Source organism: Furipterus horrens, unplaced genomic scaffold, assembly GCF_987537825.1.
Source record: "Furipterus horrens unplaced genomic scaffold, mFurHor1.1.pri manual_scaffold_13, whole genome shotgun sequence".
In the NCBI taxonomy this organism is placed as follows: Eukaryota; Metazoa; Chordata; class Mammalia; order Chiroptera; family Furipteridae; genus Furipterus; species Furipterus horrens.
Window position 1 is genome coordinate 38,155,850 of NW_028327183.1, and position 19,818 is coordinate 38,175,667.

At 39.5% G+C, this 19,818-nt stretch overlaps 1 protein-coding gene across 1 annotated transcript in view; it reads right to left on the bottom strand.

Annotated features, from left to right (window-relative positions):
• The window catches only part of ZNF569 (zinc finger protein 569), an 80,297-nt gene that overhangs the window by 23,854 nt on the left and 36,625 nt on the right, over positions 1-19,818 (bottom strand). The window contains exons 2-3 of the mRNA XM_090260703.1: positions 9,236-9,362; positions 8,835-8,924 (exon numbers count right to left, since the gene is read on the bottom strand). Of these exons, the coding sequence (XP_090116829.1) occupies positions 8,835-8,924; positions 9,236-9,362 (217 nt within the window). The remainder of the gene's footprint in view (positions 1-8,834; positions 8,925-9,235; positions 9,363-19,818) is intronic.

A 19,818-nucleotide genomic window follows, 5' to 3' on the forward strand; every position in this document is an offset into this window, starting at 1 on the left:
AATAAGATAGAGACATTTATTAAAGAAGATACAAGATACAAGAAACTTTGTATGTAATAAAACGACATTTCAGTCTCCTTCAAAGTAGGCACCTTGGGACCTCACACAGTTCTCCCAGTCACCATCAGCTGCCCCATTATATTTTTCTGAAGCTTCTCAGTGGTCTGAAATCTCTTCTCTTTCAAGGGTGACTTTAGTTTTGGGAAAAGCCCGAAGTCACAGGACACCAGATCTGGGCTGTAGGGGGGCTGAGTCACCTGGATGATCTGATGTTTTGCCAAAAACTGCACTATACATGATGCATGAGCAGGCGCATTGTCGTGATGACGCTGCCAGTCACCAGTTGCCAATAGCTGCAGCCTTCTGAACCATCTGAATACTTTCCACAAAGGACTGTCCAAGCTTAACACAAAATCTAATGCAGCTTCATTGCTCTACTTGCTCAGTCATTTTGAATGCAACAGCCACACAGTACACATGTTCACTTAACAGCATCTACCACCCCCACTGACTATTATAGTGAAGTCATCATTGTTCACACATGAGCATTTCAGTCCACTCTTCTTGGCTGCCAGGTTACATTGATGTCATGCAAACTGTTCATGTTATATTAACAATGGCTGGATTTCTTTTTGTACAGACCTCATATGTGTATACACACACATCACACATATTCACACAGAAATAGCAGCAAATATGTACAAGACAAATGTAGCAGATGTGAGCTAACTGAAAAAGCATCACTGTCTTTAAAACTTTTCTTATGTCAAATGTACCCATTACTGACATACGTGAGAAAAAGCTAATACAGTGGGAAGTATGATTATGAGTACAAAATATGTTAAGGCACTTACAGTGGAAGGAACAAAAGAAATTAGAAAGTAAAGGAATATAAATGTTAACAGGTTTATTTGAACAACTGTAATTCCATCTGAACACAAAAAGAATGGATCCAGGAGGGGAAGAAGATGGCGGCGGAGTAGGTAGCAGTGTTATCTGCTTGCTCCTATTGTGGAAAGGCTTAAAGTACAAACACAGAGACCAGTGAGTGAATGTGAATTTCAGACAACGCGAGCAGGGAAGGGAGTGCAGAGCCGGGCGCCACTACCGAACTGCACACCAGAAGGGCTGCTGCAGACCGGCAACAGTATTGTCTGCTTGCCCCTATCACAGAAAGGTTTAAAGTACAAACACATAGACGAGTGAGTGAGTGCAAATTTTGGACAGTGTGAGCACGGAAGGGAGTGCAAGAGCAAAGTGGAAAAGGGCAAAAGACTCGCCTGTGCTTTCAAGGGGAGTCCCTGGGCCCACCAGACCAGTCATTGGGCCCACCAAGCCTGGAGCCACTACTGAACCACACCCCAGGGGGACAGCTGCAGACCAGCTCACTGGCCCGGATCTGCTTGGAAACTGCTGCTTGCCAAAGGTTCTGGGACCAGCAGAATCTCAGAGGGAGACAAAAGGAAGATTTCCTTCAAACATCCAGAGGTGCAGGAGGAAGGCGAGCAGCCCAGACTGTGGGAAACTGTGTGAACTGAGTCTGGGTAGGGAACCCATGGACTGGCGGGTCTGAGCCGGGGGTCCCACACTCTGGGAGCACACATCATGGCGCCACTGAACAGAAAGGAGTGGCGGGGCCAGGAGAGCTGCGACAGAAACGCAGGCTCAGTGAGGGGCCCAGGTGGCCCAGCAATGTGCACAGACCAATGGTGAGATGCTGCCAGCCAGGGACAGACACAGCCCGGTGCTGTGGCTTGGAGCATAGAGACTTCTTGGGAGGAGGAGCAAAGACAGGACCCAAGGCTGGGAAGGGACTAGGAACTGGCTTGCCAACAGAACAGTGTTGCTAGAGAAGCCTGAGGACTGCTGGAGGGTGCCACATAACAAGAGGGCAAAGAAACAACTCTGCGGCTCACAGCAAGTAGTTACAACAGGCCCCAGAGGGACACAAAAGCAGCTACAGAAACCAGCCAGAGCTCCTCACAGCCAGGAAACCAGGAAAAAATTTGAAACACATGGAATTTTGACCAGGTGGGGATCTAGAAAAAGAAGACTACACAAAGGCTGAACTGAGTAAAAACTTTCTTTTAAATTTAAATTTTAATATTTTTATATAAATTTTTCTCTTTCTTTTTCTCTTTAAACTATCTCTTTAATCTGTTTCATACCATCTCTCCCTCCCATCCTTCATCTTTAATTTTTGTTTGTCTGTTTTGTTTAGCCTCCCTTTCACACTAAATATATAGCATATAACTACTATATAAATCTAATACTATACACTATCACTTTCTTACTGTATCCTGCATTCTTACCTCTATTTTTTATTATTAACATACAATGTAAATATTACTGTCTTGCACAGTCTTAAAACTACTTGCTACTATTATTACTCTATCATCCCCCCTCTCAAAAATCATCTTTCTCTTCACTTAAAACAACTCTTATCCATTTCTCCTATTGTATAATAGCCCTAAACTCTTTACATTTATATTAATACAGGCTCATTTGCTGCCAATAGTGGGATAGAGGGTGGAGGATATTTTTGAGGGGGTGGGTTTCTTCCTGGACTGTGTGTTTATGTTTTTAACAGCATCTCCACAAAAGAACTCAAGACAAGGTGGGCAGAGTGACTCTCAATCTACTAGCCAGAGGAAAGGTCCCACCAAAGAGCATCTGAAATATAACCAGACAGCATAAACAAATGACATAAAAAGTAACCCAAGAACATCAGGCTCAGGAGCTCAAAGAGACTGCACCACTGAAACCCCCAGATCTCCTATAAAGAATCTCATACCTCAAAGGAGGGAAATAAAAGCAGACAAATCCAAAAAAACAAAAACAAACAAGAAGAATCTAACATGGGAAGACGCAGAAACAACCTCCCAATGAAAGGAAAAGAGGAATCCTCAAAAGGAGAGGTAGATGGAATAGACATAGCCCAAATTTCAGACATGGAATTCAAAACAATGGTGGTGAAGAAGCTCAATGTACTCAACAACCTCAAAAATAACTACGACAACTTCCAGGGTTGGTCCAACAACTCCAAAAAAATTACGGGAAACTTACAGAGAACTAAACCAGCATAAAAAAGGACATAGAAACTATTAATAAGAAAGGAATAATACAATCTCTGAACTGAAAAACACAGTAGAATCAATCATAAGCAGGCTAAATGGAGCAGAGGATCAGATTAGTGAGTTAAGAGGACAAGGTAGAAAAAAATTCCCAGAAAATACAACACAATGAAAAAAGATTAAAAAGTATGAAGAAAGTCTAAGGGAATTACAGGATAACATGAGACAAAATAATATCCGGATCATTGGAATAAAAGAGGGAGGAGAAGAAGAACCAGGAATAGAGAAGCTGATAGAAGTAATGACAGAAAATTTTCAAAACCTGATGAGAAAAAAAGTCATGCAAGTCCAAGAAGCACAGAGAGCCCCAATGAAGAGGAAGCCAAAAAGGCCCACTCAAAGGGACGTCATAATTTAAATGGCAACATACAAAGACAAAGAGAGAATCCTAAAAGCAGCAAGAGGAAAACAGCAAATAACTTACAAGGGAGCTCTGATAAGGCTTTCAACAGATTTGTCAACAGAAACACTACAAGCCAGAAGGGAATGGTCAAAAATATTTCAAGCAATGAAAAACAAAGGCCTACAACCAAGAATACTCTACCCAGCAAGGCTCTCACTCAAAATGGAAGGTGAAATGAGGAGTTTCTCAGACAAAAGAAGACTAAAAGAATACATCACCACCAAACCAGCATTGCAAGAGATGGTAAAAAAAATGTTTTAAGAAAAATAAGAAAAAAAAAGAGAAGGAGAGGAACACAGGTACAAAGGGAAATGAATAAATATATCAATAATTACCCTAAATATAAATGGATTAAATGCTACAATTAAAAGACATAGGGTAATGGAATGGATACAAATACAGGACCCACATATTTGCTCTCTACAAGAAACACACCTCAAAACAAAAGACTTACACAGACTGAAAGTGAAGGAATGGAGAAAAATATTCCAAGCAAACAGACACAGAAAAAAAAAGCTGGGGTAGCAATACTCATATCAGACAAAATGGATTTCAAAGCAAGGACCATAAAAAGAGAAAAAGAAGGACATTTCATAATACTTAGGGGAACAATCCATCAAGAAGATATAACACTGATGAACATATACGCACCCAACATAGGAGCACCCAAATACATAAAGAATATACTAGAAGACCACAAGAAGGATATTAACAGCAACACACTCATAGTAGGTGACTTTAACACTCCATTATCAACAATAGACAGATCTTCGAGGCAAAAAAACACCAAGGATATACAGGCTTTGAACAACATACTAGAAAAACGGACTTAACTGATATATATAAAACCTTTCACCCCAAAGAAGCAAAATATACATTCTTTTCAAATGCACATGGGACATTTTTGAAGATAGACCACATGGTAGGACACAAAACAAGCCTCAACAAATTCAAGGAAATTGAAATTATATCAAGCATCTTCTCAGACCACAATGCCTTGAAACCAGAAATCAACCTCAAGGAAAAAAATCAAAAACATTCAAACTCATGGAGAATGAATAACATAATATTGAATAATGAATGGGTTAACAATGACATCAAAGAAGAAATAAAAAAGTTTCTGGAAACTAATGATAACGAACACAGAATAGCCCAAAACTTGTGTGACACGGCATAAGCAGTCCTGAGAGGAAAGTTCATAGCAATACAGGCCTACCTGAAAAAGATAGAAGAATCTCAAATAAAAAATCTAACCCTACAGCTACAAGAACTAGAACAACAACAAAAAACAAAGCTCAAGCCGAGTAGATGGAAGGAAATCATTAAGATCAGAGCAGAATTAAAAAACATAGAGACTAAACATAAAATTCAAAAGGTCAACAAAAGTAGAAGCTGGTTATTTGAAAAGATAAACAAAACTGACAAGCCTTTAACCAGGTTCATCAAGAAAAAAAGAGAGAGGATCCAAATAAACAAATTCAGAAACGAAAGAGAAGAAATTACGACCGATACCACAGAAATATAAACGATTGTAAGAAATTACTACAAACAACTGCATGGCAAGAAACTTCACAACCTAGATGAAATGGACAACTTTCTAGAAACATATAATCTTCCAAAACTGAATCAAGAAGAAGTAGAAAGCCTGAACAACTTATAACAAAGAGTGAAATTGAAACAGTAATAAAAAAACTCCCAGCATACAAAAGCCCTGGACCGGATGGCTCCACAGGTGAATTTTACAAAACATTTAGGGAAGAACTAATGCCTACCCTCTCAAACTATTCCAAAAAAAAAAAAAAAAAAAACCCAAAAAAACAAAAAGAGGGAAAACTCGTAAGTTTTTTCTATGACGTCAGTATCACCCTAATACCAAAACCAGGTCAAGACACAACAAAGAAAGAAAACTACAGACCAATATCACTGATGAACATAGATGCTAAAATCCTCAAGAAAATATAGGCAAACAGGATCCAGCAATACATCAAAAAGATCATACACCATGATCAAGTGGGATTCATCCCAGGGATGCAAGGATGGTTTAATATTCGCAAATCAATAAATATAATACATCACCTAAACAAAATGAAAGACAAAAATCACATGATCATATCAATAGATGCAGAAAAAGCATTTGATACAGTCGTCGGCAGCCGTCCGTCTCGAGAGACGATGGTGTAGCTTCTTAAGAGTCTATCTGCACCGCCGAGAATGGCTGTGCAGTCCGACTCGGGAGTGACACGGTATCTGTCTCCTCCCGTGTTGAATCGACATCTTGCGATGACGCTGGAGTGTCCTCTCCAGTGAAGCTGAAGCTACAGAGCCTGGGCAGGGTGATATGGAGGGTCTGCTGTTGCCCATGCAGCAGACCCCCCCTCTCTTCGCAGCTGAAGGGTCCAAGGGAAAGACGGAGTCAATACAGCTTGGCTTCAGGTGCGCCGCAGGAGTTGCCGGTGTTGACTACAACATCAAACCGCCTTAGGGACTCTGGCTCCGGATTTTCTGTCGGGGTTTACTCCCTTAGCCTTTCCCCTGAAGAGGTATGCCGCAAGGCAGCGGAGGTTTTTTGGAGTCAGAGTTTTCCTTCTCTGATGTGCCCTGACTGGAAGATCGAACCAGCGACACTTAGCTCACAGGCCAACGCTCAATCCACTGAGCCAAACCAGCCAGGGGATTTGATAAAGTACAACACACATTTATGATGAAAACAGTCAGCAAAAGGGAATAGAGGGAGTATACCTTAACATAATTAAGGCTATATATGAGAAACCTGAAGCAAACATCATACTCAATGGACAAAAAACTGAAAGCATTCCCCCTGAGATCACAAACAAGACAAGGCTGTCCACTCTCTCCACTCCTATTCAACATTGTGTTGGAAGTCCTAGCCACAGCAATCAGACAAGACAAAGAAATAAAAGGCATCCAAATTGGGAGAGATGAAGTAAAACTATCATTATATGCAGATGACATGATAGTATACCTAGAAAACCCTATAAACTCCACTAAAAAACTACTCTATATAATAAGCAAATCTGGCAAAATAGCAGGGTACAAAATTAATATGCAGAAACCTAAGGCATTTCTGTACACCAGCAATAAAATATCAGAGACAGAAACAAAAAAGAAAATACCATTTACTATAGCAACAAGAAAAATAAAGTACCTAGGAATAAACTTAACCAAGGAGGCAAAAGACCTGTACTCTGAGAGAGAGTATCATTGAAGAAAGAAATTAAGGAAGATACAAATAAATAGAAGCAAATACCATGCTCTTTGATGGGAAGAATCAACATCATCAAAATGGCCATACTACCCAAAGCAAGTTACAGATTCAATGCAATCCCTATTAAAATACCAGTGACATATTTCACAGACCTAGAACAAATATTCCAAAAATTCATATGGAACCAAAAAAGGCCCTGAATAGCAAAAGCAATCTTGAGACAGAAGAACACAGCAGGAGGAATCACAATACCAGATATCAAACTATAATACAAAGCCACTGTGATCAAAACAGTCTGGTACTGTCATAAGAACATATAGATCAATGGAACAGAATAGAGTTCAGAAGTAAATCCAGGACTATATTATCAACTAATATTTGATAAAGGAGGAAGGAACATAAAATGGAGTGAGAAGAGCCTCTTCAACGAATGGTGCTGGTAGAACTGGACAGAGACGTGCAAAAAAAAAAAAAAAAAAAAAAAAAAACTAGACCACCAACTTACACCACACACCAGGATAAACTCAAGATGGATCAAAGACTTAAATGTAAGCCGTGACACCATAAAAGTCCTAGAGGAAAACATAGGCAGGAAAATTTCAGATATCCCATTTAACAATATTTTCACTGATATATCTCCTAAGGCAAGAAAAATAAAGGAAAAAATAAACAAATTGGACTACATCAAACTAAAGAGTTTCTGCTCAGCAAAAGAAAACATCAGCAAGATGAAAAGGAAACCAACCGTATGAGAAAGCATATTTGCCAATGATATCTCAGACAAGGGACTGATCTCTAAAATATATAAAGAGCTTATATGACTCAATATCAAGAAAACAGACAACCCAATTAAAAATAAGCAAAGGACATGAACAAACACTTCTCTAAGGGGACATACAGAAGGTCCATAGACACATGAAAAAATGCCCAACATCACTAGCCATCAGAGAGATGCAAATTAAAACCACAATGAGATACCACTTTACACCAGTCAGAATAGCCATCATCAACAAATCAACAAACAAGAAGTGCTGGCGAGGATGTGGAGAAACGGAAACCCTCGTGCACTGTTGGTGGGAATGCAGACTGGTACAGTCACTGTGAAAAACAGTATAGAATTTCCTGAGAAAACTAAAGATAGAACTGCCTTTTGAACCAGCGATTCCAATGCTAGGATTATACCTGAAAAATCCTAAACCCCTAACTCAAAAGAACTTATGCACCCCCATGTTCATAGCAGCACTGTTTACAATAGCTAAGTGCTGAAAACAGCCTAAGTGCCCATCTGTAGATGAGTGGATCAAAGAACTGTGGTACATTTACACAATGGAATACTATGCAGCAGAAAGAAAGAAGGAACTCCTGCCATTTGAGACAACATGGATGGAACTAGAGAGAATTATGCTTAGTGAAATAAGCCAGGGAAAGAAAGAAAAATACCATATAATATCACCGAATACAGGAAACTAAGGAAGAACACAAACAAATGAACTAAGTAAAACAAGGAACAGAATAACAGTTATTAGGCGGGAGGGGGGAGGGGGCAGGGAGAGAAGGGGGATAAGTAAGGGAAGGGTTTAATCAAAGAACACGTATAAATGATTCACGGACATAGACAACGGGGGGATATGATTGTGGGAGGAGGGGTGGGCTGGGTGAGGGGGGGAGCAATGGGGAAAAAAATGGAACAACTGTAATTGAAAAACCAAAAAAAAAAAATTTTTTTTAAATGAAGTGATCCTATATAAAAAGGTGGGCAGAGATACTGAAGATGTCAAAAATAGAATGATTATCGAATTAAAGCTGGAAATAAGTTAGGAAATATTGATATATAACATATAGGTAAAAATTAAGATTCTTGAAAATAGCTTCTGAGAAAAGAAGTTAAGAATATTGTCTACAAATGACACCTTAAGTTTATAAAGAATTCACACCAGTTGTCACTACAGAAGTCCAGTCTTTAATAAAATATCTTTGATGAACATTTTAGAGGAATCAACTATTCACATATTAATTACTAAAAGGTCCTAACTCCTCCTCACCTATCTGGTTCCCTCTCACTAACCTGGACAGGGTCTCCTTAACACTTCTTCCTCCACAACCCATGGTTCTTCTTCTTTTTCCAACTTTAAAATCACATCAGGTTTGGTGAATGGACAGCCTGTCAAAGGGAAATGACATATGATTTAGGCACAAATACTAGAACAAAGAATTATTCAAGAATTTAGGTTGGCCAAGGGTAAAAAGGCTTTTTGAAAGAAAAGAGAAGTGTGGTTTCTGGAGATACTGCCCCTGAATCATAACCAGAACGGACCTTTTGTTTCGAAAACTGCAGCATGCACATTCACATGAATAGACATCTAAAGGCCAAATTCCCTTTAACACTTAAAGATTCCACACACTTCAGAAAATCGGGGGTCAAAAAAGCAACTTCCCTCCCAGAATTTGGGTTACACAGGAAACTACCCTTACCCACTGTGATTAAGTTGTTATAGTTTTCTAGCATCACATTCCGGTACAGGTTTCTTTGAGCAGAATCCAACTGCTGCCACTCTTCCTGGGTGAAGTCAACAGCCACATCTTTGAATGTCACTCTTCCCTGAAACAACACACTCCTACTCAGTTTGAATTCATTCGTCTTAGATGATGTGGACAAAACATACTGAATGGTGTTCTCATGGTACGCACAGGTAAGAAGTTATAAAAATTTATCTGTTTTTTAAAATTTTCTAAAAGAAAAAGATCACATTAGCAACATCCTGTCAATTTATGGTCATTCACTGAATTAGCAAGCACATATCTTTAATAACCACCATGGATTAAAGAGCTCTTGGGCACCAACTTATATTGAGTGTGGAGGATGGGAGAATATAAAACTTTACTCAGGTTAACTGGTTTGGGAATTCTCTAGATGCCTGTGATTTAATGAGGCAGGAAAAAAAAATGAAACAGGATTTGGATGGAACAGAAGCAGGGAGAGAAGGATATGCAAAATTTGTGGTATGGTAGAACATCCAACTGAGAGAATAGGAGGCCTTGACTACCACCTTGGAGATTATGACAACCACCTCGGAGACTATGACAACCACCTCATCAGCCAGAGTGGAACATTAATAATGTATTCATAGAATCTAGGACCAAGAAGGAAATATGTAAATAATAATCTCTCTGCTAAGTTCTAGGTACAGATTCCAGGGCCAAGAGAGGAGGATGTGAAAATACAGTCATCCTGTTTTCAACATTCCCATGGAGAAAAGAAATGACCACCTACTGAGAAAATAATTAGATGAAATCAACCTATCATATATGACTGGGTGTAAAACAAAGAGAAGAACCTTTTTCGTAGACCCTATAGGCTAACAGAAATTCAAAACCCAGAAGAACCCAGCAACCCTTAAAAAACCTCTTTTTCTCTCACCTTGGCATGACTGTCTGGTTCTCACATCCAGAGTTTCTGCCCTCGGCAGAGTTGAAATAAATTCTACTTTCATTATCAGCATCCCTGAAATAAGTTCTTTTATTTCAGGAGACAATAACCCAAGTGGTTCTGGTCAGGTTTGGTATCACGACTAGAGGTATACATTGACATATTGTTGAACATATTGTTCATTAGATCAGGAGAAATCTTGAGTGAAATGAGGAATGTTCATTAGTTTATGCTAGGTGTCTGAAGCCATGAAAATAAGCTATGATTGCTCAGAGTTCACATACATTGAAAAAATAGAGCTACAGACAGAATCATACAACTACCATCAAAGAAAAAAATTCTTAAAAATTTTCTAATGCTCTGAACTAAAATTATAAGTAGAATGAAGATGAAAGATTATTAAGAAAGAGCTTTAGAATAAGTCTCAGAAATGAGATACTGGTGAAAAATTTCTTGAAAGCAATGTGATTTAAATATGAGAAATACAATGTACTATTCCTAGTTAAAAACTGAAGTAGTCAAAGAAATATAACAAAAACAAAAAAACAAAAAACACTTCAACAGCAGTGAAACAAAAGAAGCTGTCTATATTTCCTGCCTTTTGAGGGATTTCTATGAGTGATGGGTGAGATAAAAAGACATCACCAGGAGCCCTGGCCAGGTGGCTCAGTTGGTTGGAGTGTCAGAGCACATGCCTGGGTTGTGGATTCAATCACCAGTTGGGGCATGTATGAGAGGCAATCAATCAATGTTTCTCTCTCACATCAATGGTTCTCTTTCTCTCTCTCTTTCTCTTCCCTTCCTCTCTAAAAATCAATAAACATATCCTCGAGTGAGGATTAAAAAAATAAATAATAAAGAAATCAGGAGCTAATTCACAATCACTGTTTCTAAGAATTTATTTCTAGGTCCTAAAAGGATCCCATGAACATAAAAATTCACTCTGAACACTAAAGGTTAAGAGTAGGCTGTGGGACTAACAGGAAGTTATCTTTTGGACCTGTTTTCTGCTAACGATCAAGGCTTTTGTAATAAACAGGTTAAAGAAACCAAAGGCAATTATGGCTGAATAAGACACCCCTTATTTGTTTCCCCCTCTCTCACAACAGTAATTTGGCATGCATCCATGGACAAAAGTTCCTTTGTGGGAACTGTGTGATCCAGCACCATATACCAACAGGCTCAGAAAGAGTCTTGCCCACCCACGTATTAGATAAGTATACAGACCTTGGTCCCAGCTATGGACCTTGCAGGGGGTAATAAACCAACTCTAGTCCCTCTTGGCCATAGTCCAGAAGCCCCTGGAGAAAAACTGTCTTAGACAATCATGCATGGATGACAGGTATACAGTAGAAAAGTTCCAGCATACCACTGAAGGAAAAAACATGTTTTGACTAATCAGAAATAGTAAGAGAAACAGTTTGACTTGATTTGCATCACCTTTCCCTCAGTGTGATTAGAGACATATGAGATCCTCTTGGCCTGTGATCTCATCCACAGAGAAAAGTAAGGGTGTGTGATTTAGCACCTGCATTCCTAGCTGTGCAGTATAGTGCCAAAAAGGCTCATTTATCTCTTGTCCCATCCAGAGGACTGAATTCTGAGCTCAATAATGGGGGAAGAAAAAGTCTGGGAGAGTGGAACATAAGACTCTTATAGTGCATTAAAGGGACACAGATCCTACCAACTGCATTGCAGACTCCATCAAGAAGCCTGTCCACAGGCCTCTGGGCACGCTTTACCCGTAGATTCCCCCAAATACTCATGGGCACCTCTGAGATCTGCAGGCCTTATCCCCACACACTGGATTCTATAACTAGCTCCCTGTTCATATTCCCAATGGTGGTGGTGAGAGTGAGCTTTGGCATATGACTAGTGAGCATGTGCAGAGGCCCAGCCTGAATCTGCAGGCCAGGGAGAAACCACAGACATGAGCTTTGGTACTGCTTTTGAAAAAAACAAAAGAGAGACTCTCAGCAAGCATTCTGTGTAGTGTGTTGCAGAATCAAGAGAAGGTGTACAAGCTTAAGAATTCTGCCACAAGAGGGAGCAAGAAGAGTGGAGTGGGTATATCCACAGATGCTCTAAAACTACCTCAGAATCCCTAGCAGAGCTGATAAAAGGTATTTATCTCCTGAAAGTAGTTAGTAAAGATGAGAAGGAGACTGTTACATCAATGCAAAACTTCAAGTGAACTATAAACATCCAGAAAACAATGAATAAGATGTCATGAGTAAGTCCTTACCCATCAATAATTACTCAAAATGTAAACTGATTGAGTTCTTCAATCAAAAAATTTGTAAAGTGGCTCAATGAATATAAAAACAAGATCCAACTATATGCTGTCTACAAAAGAATCACTTTAGCCTAAAGTACACACATAGGCACGAACTAAAAGGATGGTAAAAGAGAGAGGGAGAAAAGATGACAGCAGAGTAGGTAGCAGTGCTGTTGGCTTGCTGCCATCGCGGAAGGACTTGGAAAAAAAACAGAGAGGAGTGAGTGAGTGTGGATTTCAGATAGCATGAACAGGGAAGGGAATGTGGGATCTGCGTGAAGGAGGGCAGAAAGCTTGGCCCACACTCTTCAAGCGGAGTCGCTGGGCCTCCCAGCCCAGCGCCTCTGTTGCACTGCACCCAAAAGGGGAAGCTGCTGACTGGCTCATTAGCCAGGATCTGCTTAGAAGCTTCCCCCTGCCAAAGGTGCACTGACCAGCAAAGTCCCAAGGGAGCCAGCAAGAAGATTTGGTTGAAACAGTCAGAGGCATGGGAAGACAGTGAACAGCCTGGACTGTGAGAAACTGTATGAACTCAGGCTAAGTGGAAACTCCCTTGGCTGGCACGCCTGGGCTCACAACTCTGTACCCTGGGGTGCTTGCACCAAGGCTCCATCAAATAAAAAAGCAGAACCGAGCTGGGGAGAGGGGCCCATATGGGAAAGCTGCAGCTGAACTGCAAACTCAGTAGGGACCCGAGACAGGCAAGTGGCAGACACAAGCTGGTCCTGCAGCTTGGAGGCAACACAGAGACTTTCTTGCAGTAGCAGACAGGACTTGAGGCCGGGCAGAGACTATTGGCATGCATGCACTGGCCCACCAGCAGAACAGTACTGCTAGACAAGTCTGAGGAGGGCTGAGGGTGCCACAGGACCAGGAGGGAGGGGTCTCAACTAACTGCGACTCACAGCAGAGTGGGGGCAGGCCCACACGTGAGAGAACAGCGACCTCAGAATCAAGCCAGATCTCACAGCCAGCCAGCCAGAAAAGATTTGAAACCCATGGAATTTTGACCAGGGACAGATCCAGAAAAAAAAGAGCACCCAAAGGTTGTACTGGGGAAAAACTCTTTCTTTAATCTGTTTCCTATCTTCTCTCCCTGCTATTCTTCTTCTTTAGTTTTTGTTCGTTTGTCTGTTTTGTTTATCCTCCCTCTCACATTAAGCATATAGCATATAACTGCTATATAAACCTAGTACTATACAATTGCACTTTCTCACTTCATTCTGCATTCTTCCTTCCCATTTCAACATACAATGTAGATATTACTTACTGTCTCACATAGCCTAAACTCTGCATGCTACTATTATTATTCTATCATCATCCTTTGCAAAAAAGGTCTTTCTTTCATTTAAAACAATTCTTATCTGTTTCTCCTATAGTACAATAGTCTTAATCTCTTTACATTTAAATTAATACAGGCTCATTTGCTGCTGATAGTGTGATTGGGGGTGGGGGGATATTTTTGAGGGTGTGGGTTTCTTGCCTGAGTTGTGTGTTTATGTTTTAACAGAAACTTCACGAAAGAACTCAAGACGTGGTGGGCAGAGTGACTCTAAATCAACTAGTCAGAGGGAAGGTTCCAACGAAGAGTAAATGATATACAACCAGACAGCTTAAACAAATGGTATAAAGGGTGTCCCAAGAGCATCAAATTCAGGAGATCAAAGACACTGGACCACTGAATCCCCCAGGTCTCCTATACAGAATCTCATACCACGAAGGTGAGATATCAAAGCAGACAAATCTAAGGAACGAAAACAAGCAAGAAGAACCCAACATGGGGAGACACAGAAACAACCTCCCAATGAAAGAAAAATAGGAATCCCCAGAAAGAGAGATAGATGGAATAGACATAAGCCAACTATCAGACATGGAATTCAAAAGAATGGTTATACGGAAGCTCAATGAACTTGACAAACTCAAAGAAAACTACAAAAAACTCCAGGGGAATTACAAAGAACTTCAGGGAAACTACAAAGAACTCCAGGGAAGCTACAAGGACCTTATGGAGAACTATGCCAGCATAAAAAAGGACATAGAAACTATTAAGAAGAACCAGGAAAAAATGAAGAATACAATTTCTGAACTGAAGAACACAGTAAAATCAATCAAAAGCAGGCTAAATGAAGCAGATAATCAGATCACTGAGTTATAGGACAATGTAGAAAAAATTTCCCAGACAATACAACAAAAAGAAAAAAGACTTAAAAAGAATGAAGAGAGTGTAAGAGAACTGCTGGACAACATGAAACAAAAAAATATTCAAATCATAGGGATACAAGAAGGTGAAGAACAGGAGCATGGGTTAGAAAACTTGATTGAAAAAGTAATGACAGAAAATTTTCCTAACTTGATGAGAGAAAAAGTCATGCAAGACCAGGAAGCACAGAGGGTCCCAATGAAGATGAACCAAAAGAGGGCCACTGCAAGGCACACCATGACTGAAATGACAACATTCAAAGACAAAGCGAGAATGCTAAAAGCAGCAAGAGAAAAACAAATAATATACAAGGGAGCTCCGATAAGGCTATCACCTGATTTCTCAACAGAAACACTACAAGCCAGAAGGGAATGGCAAAAAATATTTCAAGCAATGAAAAACAAAGGCCTAGAGCCAAGAATACACTACCCAGAAAGGCGCTCTTTCAAAATAGAATGTGAAATAAGGAGTTTCCCAGACAAAGGAAGACAAAAGGAATACATCTCCACCAAACCAGCATTGCAAGAGATGCTAAAAGGAATGCTTAGAGAGAGAAAAGAAAAAAAGAGAGGGAGAGGAACACAGGTGTAAAGGGAAATGAAAAATATCTGTCAATAATAATCTTAAATGTAAGTGGATTGAATGCTCCAATCAAAGACATAGGGTAGTGGAATGATTAAAAAAACATGTTCGACATATATGCTGTCTATAATAGGAGACACACCACAAAACAAAAGATTTACACAGACTGAAAGTGAAGAGATGGAAAAAGTATTCCAAGCAAATGGACATAAAAAAAGCTGCGGGAGCAATGCTTATGTCAGACAAAATGGATTTCACAGCAAAGGCCATAAAAAAAGAAAAAGAAGAGATTGCATAATACTGAAGGGAACAATCCAACAAGAAGATATAATCCTGGTAAAAAATATACGCACCCAACATAAGAGCCCCAAAATATATAAGGAAAATACTAGAAGACTACAAGAAGGATATCAATAGCAAGACACTCATAGTAGGGGACCTTAACATCTCATTATCAACAATTGACAGATCTTCGAAGCAAAGAAACACCAAGGATATACAGGCATTGAACAACATACTAGAACTAATGGACTTAACTGATATATATAAAACCTTTCACCCCAAAGAAGCAAAATATACATTCTTTTCAAATGCACATGGGACATTTTTGAAGATAGACCACATGGTAGGACACAAAACAAGCCTCAACAAATTCAAGGAAATTGAAATTATATCAAGCATCTTCTCAGACCACAATGCCTTGAATCCAGAAATCAACCTCAAGGAAAAAAATCAAAAACATTCAAACTCATGAAGAATGAATAACATAATATTCAATAATGAATGGGTTAACAATGACATCAAAGAAGAAATAAAAAAGTTTCTGGAAACTAATGATAACGAACACAGAATAGCCCAAAACCTGTGTGACACAGCAAAAGCAGTCCTGAGAGGAAAGTTCATAGCAATACAGGCCTACCTGAAAAAGACAGAGGAATCTCAAATAAAAAATCTAATCCTACAGCTACAAGAACTAGAACAACAACAAAAAACAAAGCCCAAGCCGAGTAGAAGGAAGGAAATCATCAAGATCAGAGCGGAATTAAAAAACATAGAGACTAAACAAAAAATTCAAAAGGTCAACAAAAGTAGAAGCTGGTTATTTGAAAAGATAAACAAAACTGACAAGCCTTTAACCAGGTTCATCAAGAAAAAAAGAGAGAGGATCCAAATAAACAAATTCAGAAACGAAAGAGGAGAAATTATGACCGATACCACAGAAATACAAACCACTGTAAGAAATTACTACAAACAACTGCATGGCAAGAAACTTCACAACCTAGATGAAATGGACAACTTTCTAGAAACATATAATCTTCCAAAACTGAATCAAGAAGAAGTAGAAAGCCTGAACAACTTATAACAAAGAGTGAAATTGAAACAGTAATAAAAAAACTCCCAGCATACCAAAGCACTGGACCGGAGGCTCCACAGGTGAATTTTACAAAACATTTAGGGAAGAACTAATGCCTACCCTCTCAAACTATTCCAAAAAAAAAAAAAACCCCAAAAAAACAAAAAGAGGGAAATCTCGTAAGTTTTTTCTATGAAGTCAGTATTACCCTAATACCAAAACCAGGTCAAGACACAACAAAGAAAGAAAACTACAGACCAATATCACTGATGAACATAGATGCTAAAATCCTCAACAAAATATAGGCAAACAGGATCCAGCAATACATCAAAAGGATCATACACCATGATCAAGTGGGATTCATCCCAGGGATGCAAAAATGGTATAATATTCGCAAGTCAATAAATATAATACATCACCTAAACAAAATGAAAGACAAAAATCACATGATCATATCAATAGATGCAGAAAAAGCATTTGATAAAGTACAACACACATTTATGATGAAAACAGTCAGCAAAATTGGAATAGAGGGAACATAGCTTAACATAATTAAGGCTATATATGAGAAACCTGAAGCAAACATCATACTCAATGGACAAAACGTGAAAGCATTTCCCCCGAGATCAGGAACAAGAAAAGGATGCCCACTCTCTCTACTCCTATTCAACATAGTGTTGGAAGTTCTAGCCACAGCAATCAGAAAAGAAAAAGAAATAAAAGGCATCCAAATTGGAAAAGAGAAAGTAAAATGGTCATTATTTGCAGATGAAATGATAGTGTACATAGAAAACCCTATGGACTTCACTAAAAAACTACTCGATAGGAAGCAAATTTGGCAAAATATCAGGGTGCAATGTCAAGATACAGAAATTGAAGGCATTTCTTTACACCAACAATAAAATATCAGAAATATAAACTAAAAAAAAAAAAAATCCATTTACTATAGCAACAAGAAAAATAAAGTACCTAGCAGTAAACTTAACCAAAGAAATAAAAGACCTGTACTTGGAAAACTACATAACACTGAAGAAAGAAATTAAGGAGGATACAAATAAATGAAAGCACATACCATGTTCATGGATGGGAAGAATCAACATCATTAAAATGTCCATATTACCCAGAGCAAATAACACATTCAGTGCAATCTCTATTAAAATACCAATGACATATTTCACAGACCTAGAACAAATACTTCAAAAATTCATATGGAACCCAAAAAGACCTCGAATAGCCAAAGCAATCTTGAGACAGAAGAACACAGCAGGAGGAAACACAATACCAGACATCAAACTATAATACAAAGCTACTGTGACCAAAACTGTATGGTACTTGCATAAGAACAGACATATAGATCAATGGAACAGAATAGAGAGCACAAAAATAAACCCACGTCTCTATAGTCAACTTATTTGACTAAGGGGCAAGGGGCATAAAATGGAGAAGAGCCTCTTCAACAAATGGTGCTGGTAGAACTGGACAGGGACATGCAAAAAAATGAAAGTAGACCACCAACTTACACCACACACCAGAATAAACTCAAGATGGGTCAAAGACTTAAATGTAAGATGTGACACCATGAAAGTCATAGAGAGAAACATAGGGAGGAAAGTTTCAGATATCCCATGTAGCAATATTTTCACTGATACATCTCCATAGTATGTTTTGCTTAGGATTTGCTGTATGAGTGGAGCCATATGGACTCCAAGTAATGACACTTCCATACGGAGTTAACAATAACTCGTACTTACTCTCCCCTGCACACCCTGGCTGGTTTGGCTCAGTGGATTGAGTGTCGGCCTGCGAGCTAAGTGTCGCTGGTTCAATCTTCCAGTCAGGGCACATCAGAGAAGGAAAACTCTGACTCCAAAAAACCTCCGCTGCCTTGCGGCATACCTCTTCAGGGGAAAGGCTAAGGGAGTAAACCCCGACAGAAAATCCGGAGCCGGAGTCCCTAAGGCGGTTTGACATTGTAGTCAACACCGGCAACTCCTGCGGCGCACCTGAAGCCAAGCTGTACTGACTCCGTCTTTCCCTTGGACCCTTCAGCTGCGAAGAGAGGGTGGGTCTGCTGCATGGGCAACAGCAGACCCTCCATATCACCCTGCCCAGGCTCTGTAGCTTCAGCTTCACTGGAGAGGACACTCCAGCGTCATCGTAAGATGTCGATTCAACACGGGAGGAGACAGATACCGTGTCACTCCCGAGTCGGACTGCACAACCATTCTCGGCGGTGCAGATAGACTCTTAAGAAGCTACACCATCATCTCTCGAGACGGACGGCTGCTGAAAGAACGATCGAGTCTCCTACAGCAAGGGAAATAAACAAAAGAATGAACAAATGGGAATACACCAAAGAGTTTCTGCTCAGTAAAGGAAAACATCAGCAAGATTAAAAGAAACCCAACCATATGGAAAAACGTATTTGCCAATGATACCTCAGACAAGGAATTGATCTCTAAAATATATAAAGAACTTACACATCTAAACACCAAGAAGACAAACGCCCAATTTAAAAATGGGCAAAGGACCTGAACAAACACTTCTCCAAGAAGGATACACCGAGGGTCCATAGACACATGAAAAAATGCTCAACATCACTAGCCATCAGAGAGATGCAAATAAAAACCACAATGAGATACCACTTTACACCAGTCAGAATGGCCATCATCAACAAATCAACAAACAGCAAGTGCTGACGAGGATGTGGAGAAATGGGAACCCTACTGCACTGTTGGTGGGAATGCAGACTGCGCAGCCACTATGGAAACAGTATGGAATTCCCTCAAAAAAACCTAAAATGGCACTGCTTTTTGAACCAGCAATTCCACTGGTAGGATTATACCTGAAGAATCCTGAAACTCCAGTTCAAAAGAACTTATGCACCCCTACTGTTTACAATAGCCAAGTGCTGGAAACTGCCTATGTGCCCATCGATAGATGAGTGGATTAAAAAATACTGGTACATTTACACAACAGAATACTATGCAGCAGAAAAAGCAGAGTAACTCCTGTCATTTGCGACAACATGGATGGAACTAGAGAGAATTATGCTTAGTGAAATAAGCCAGGCAAAGAAAGAAAAACACCATATGATATCACCTGATACAGGAGACTAATGAACACAAAAAAATTAACAAAATTGAACAAGGAAAAGAATAACAGTTATCAGGAGGGGAGGGAAGAGGGAGAGAAAGGGGATAAGTAAGGGAAG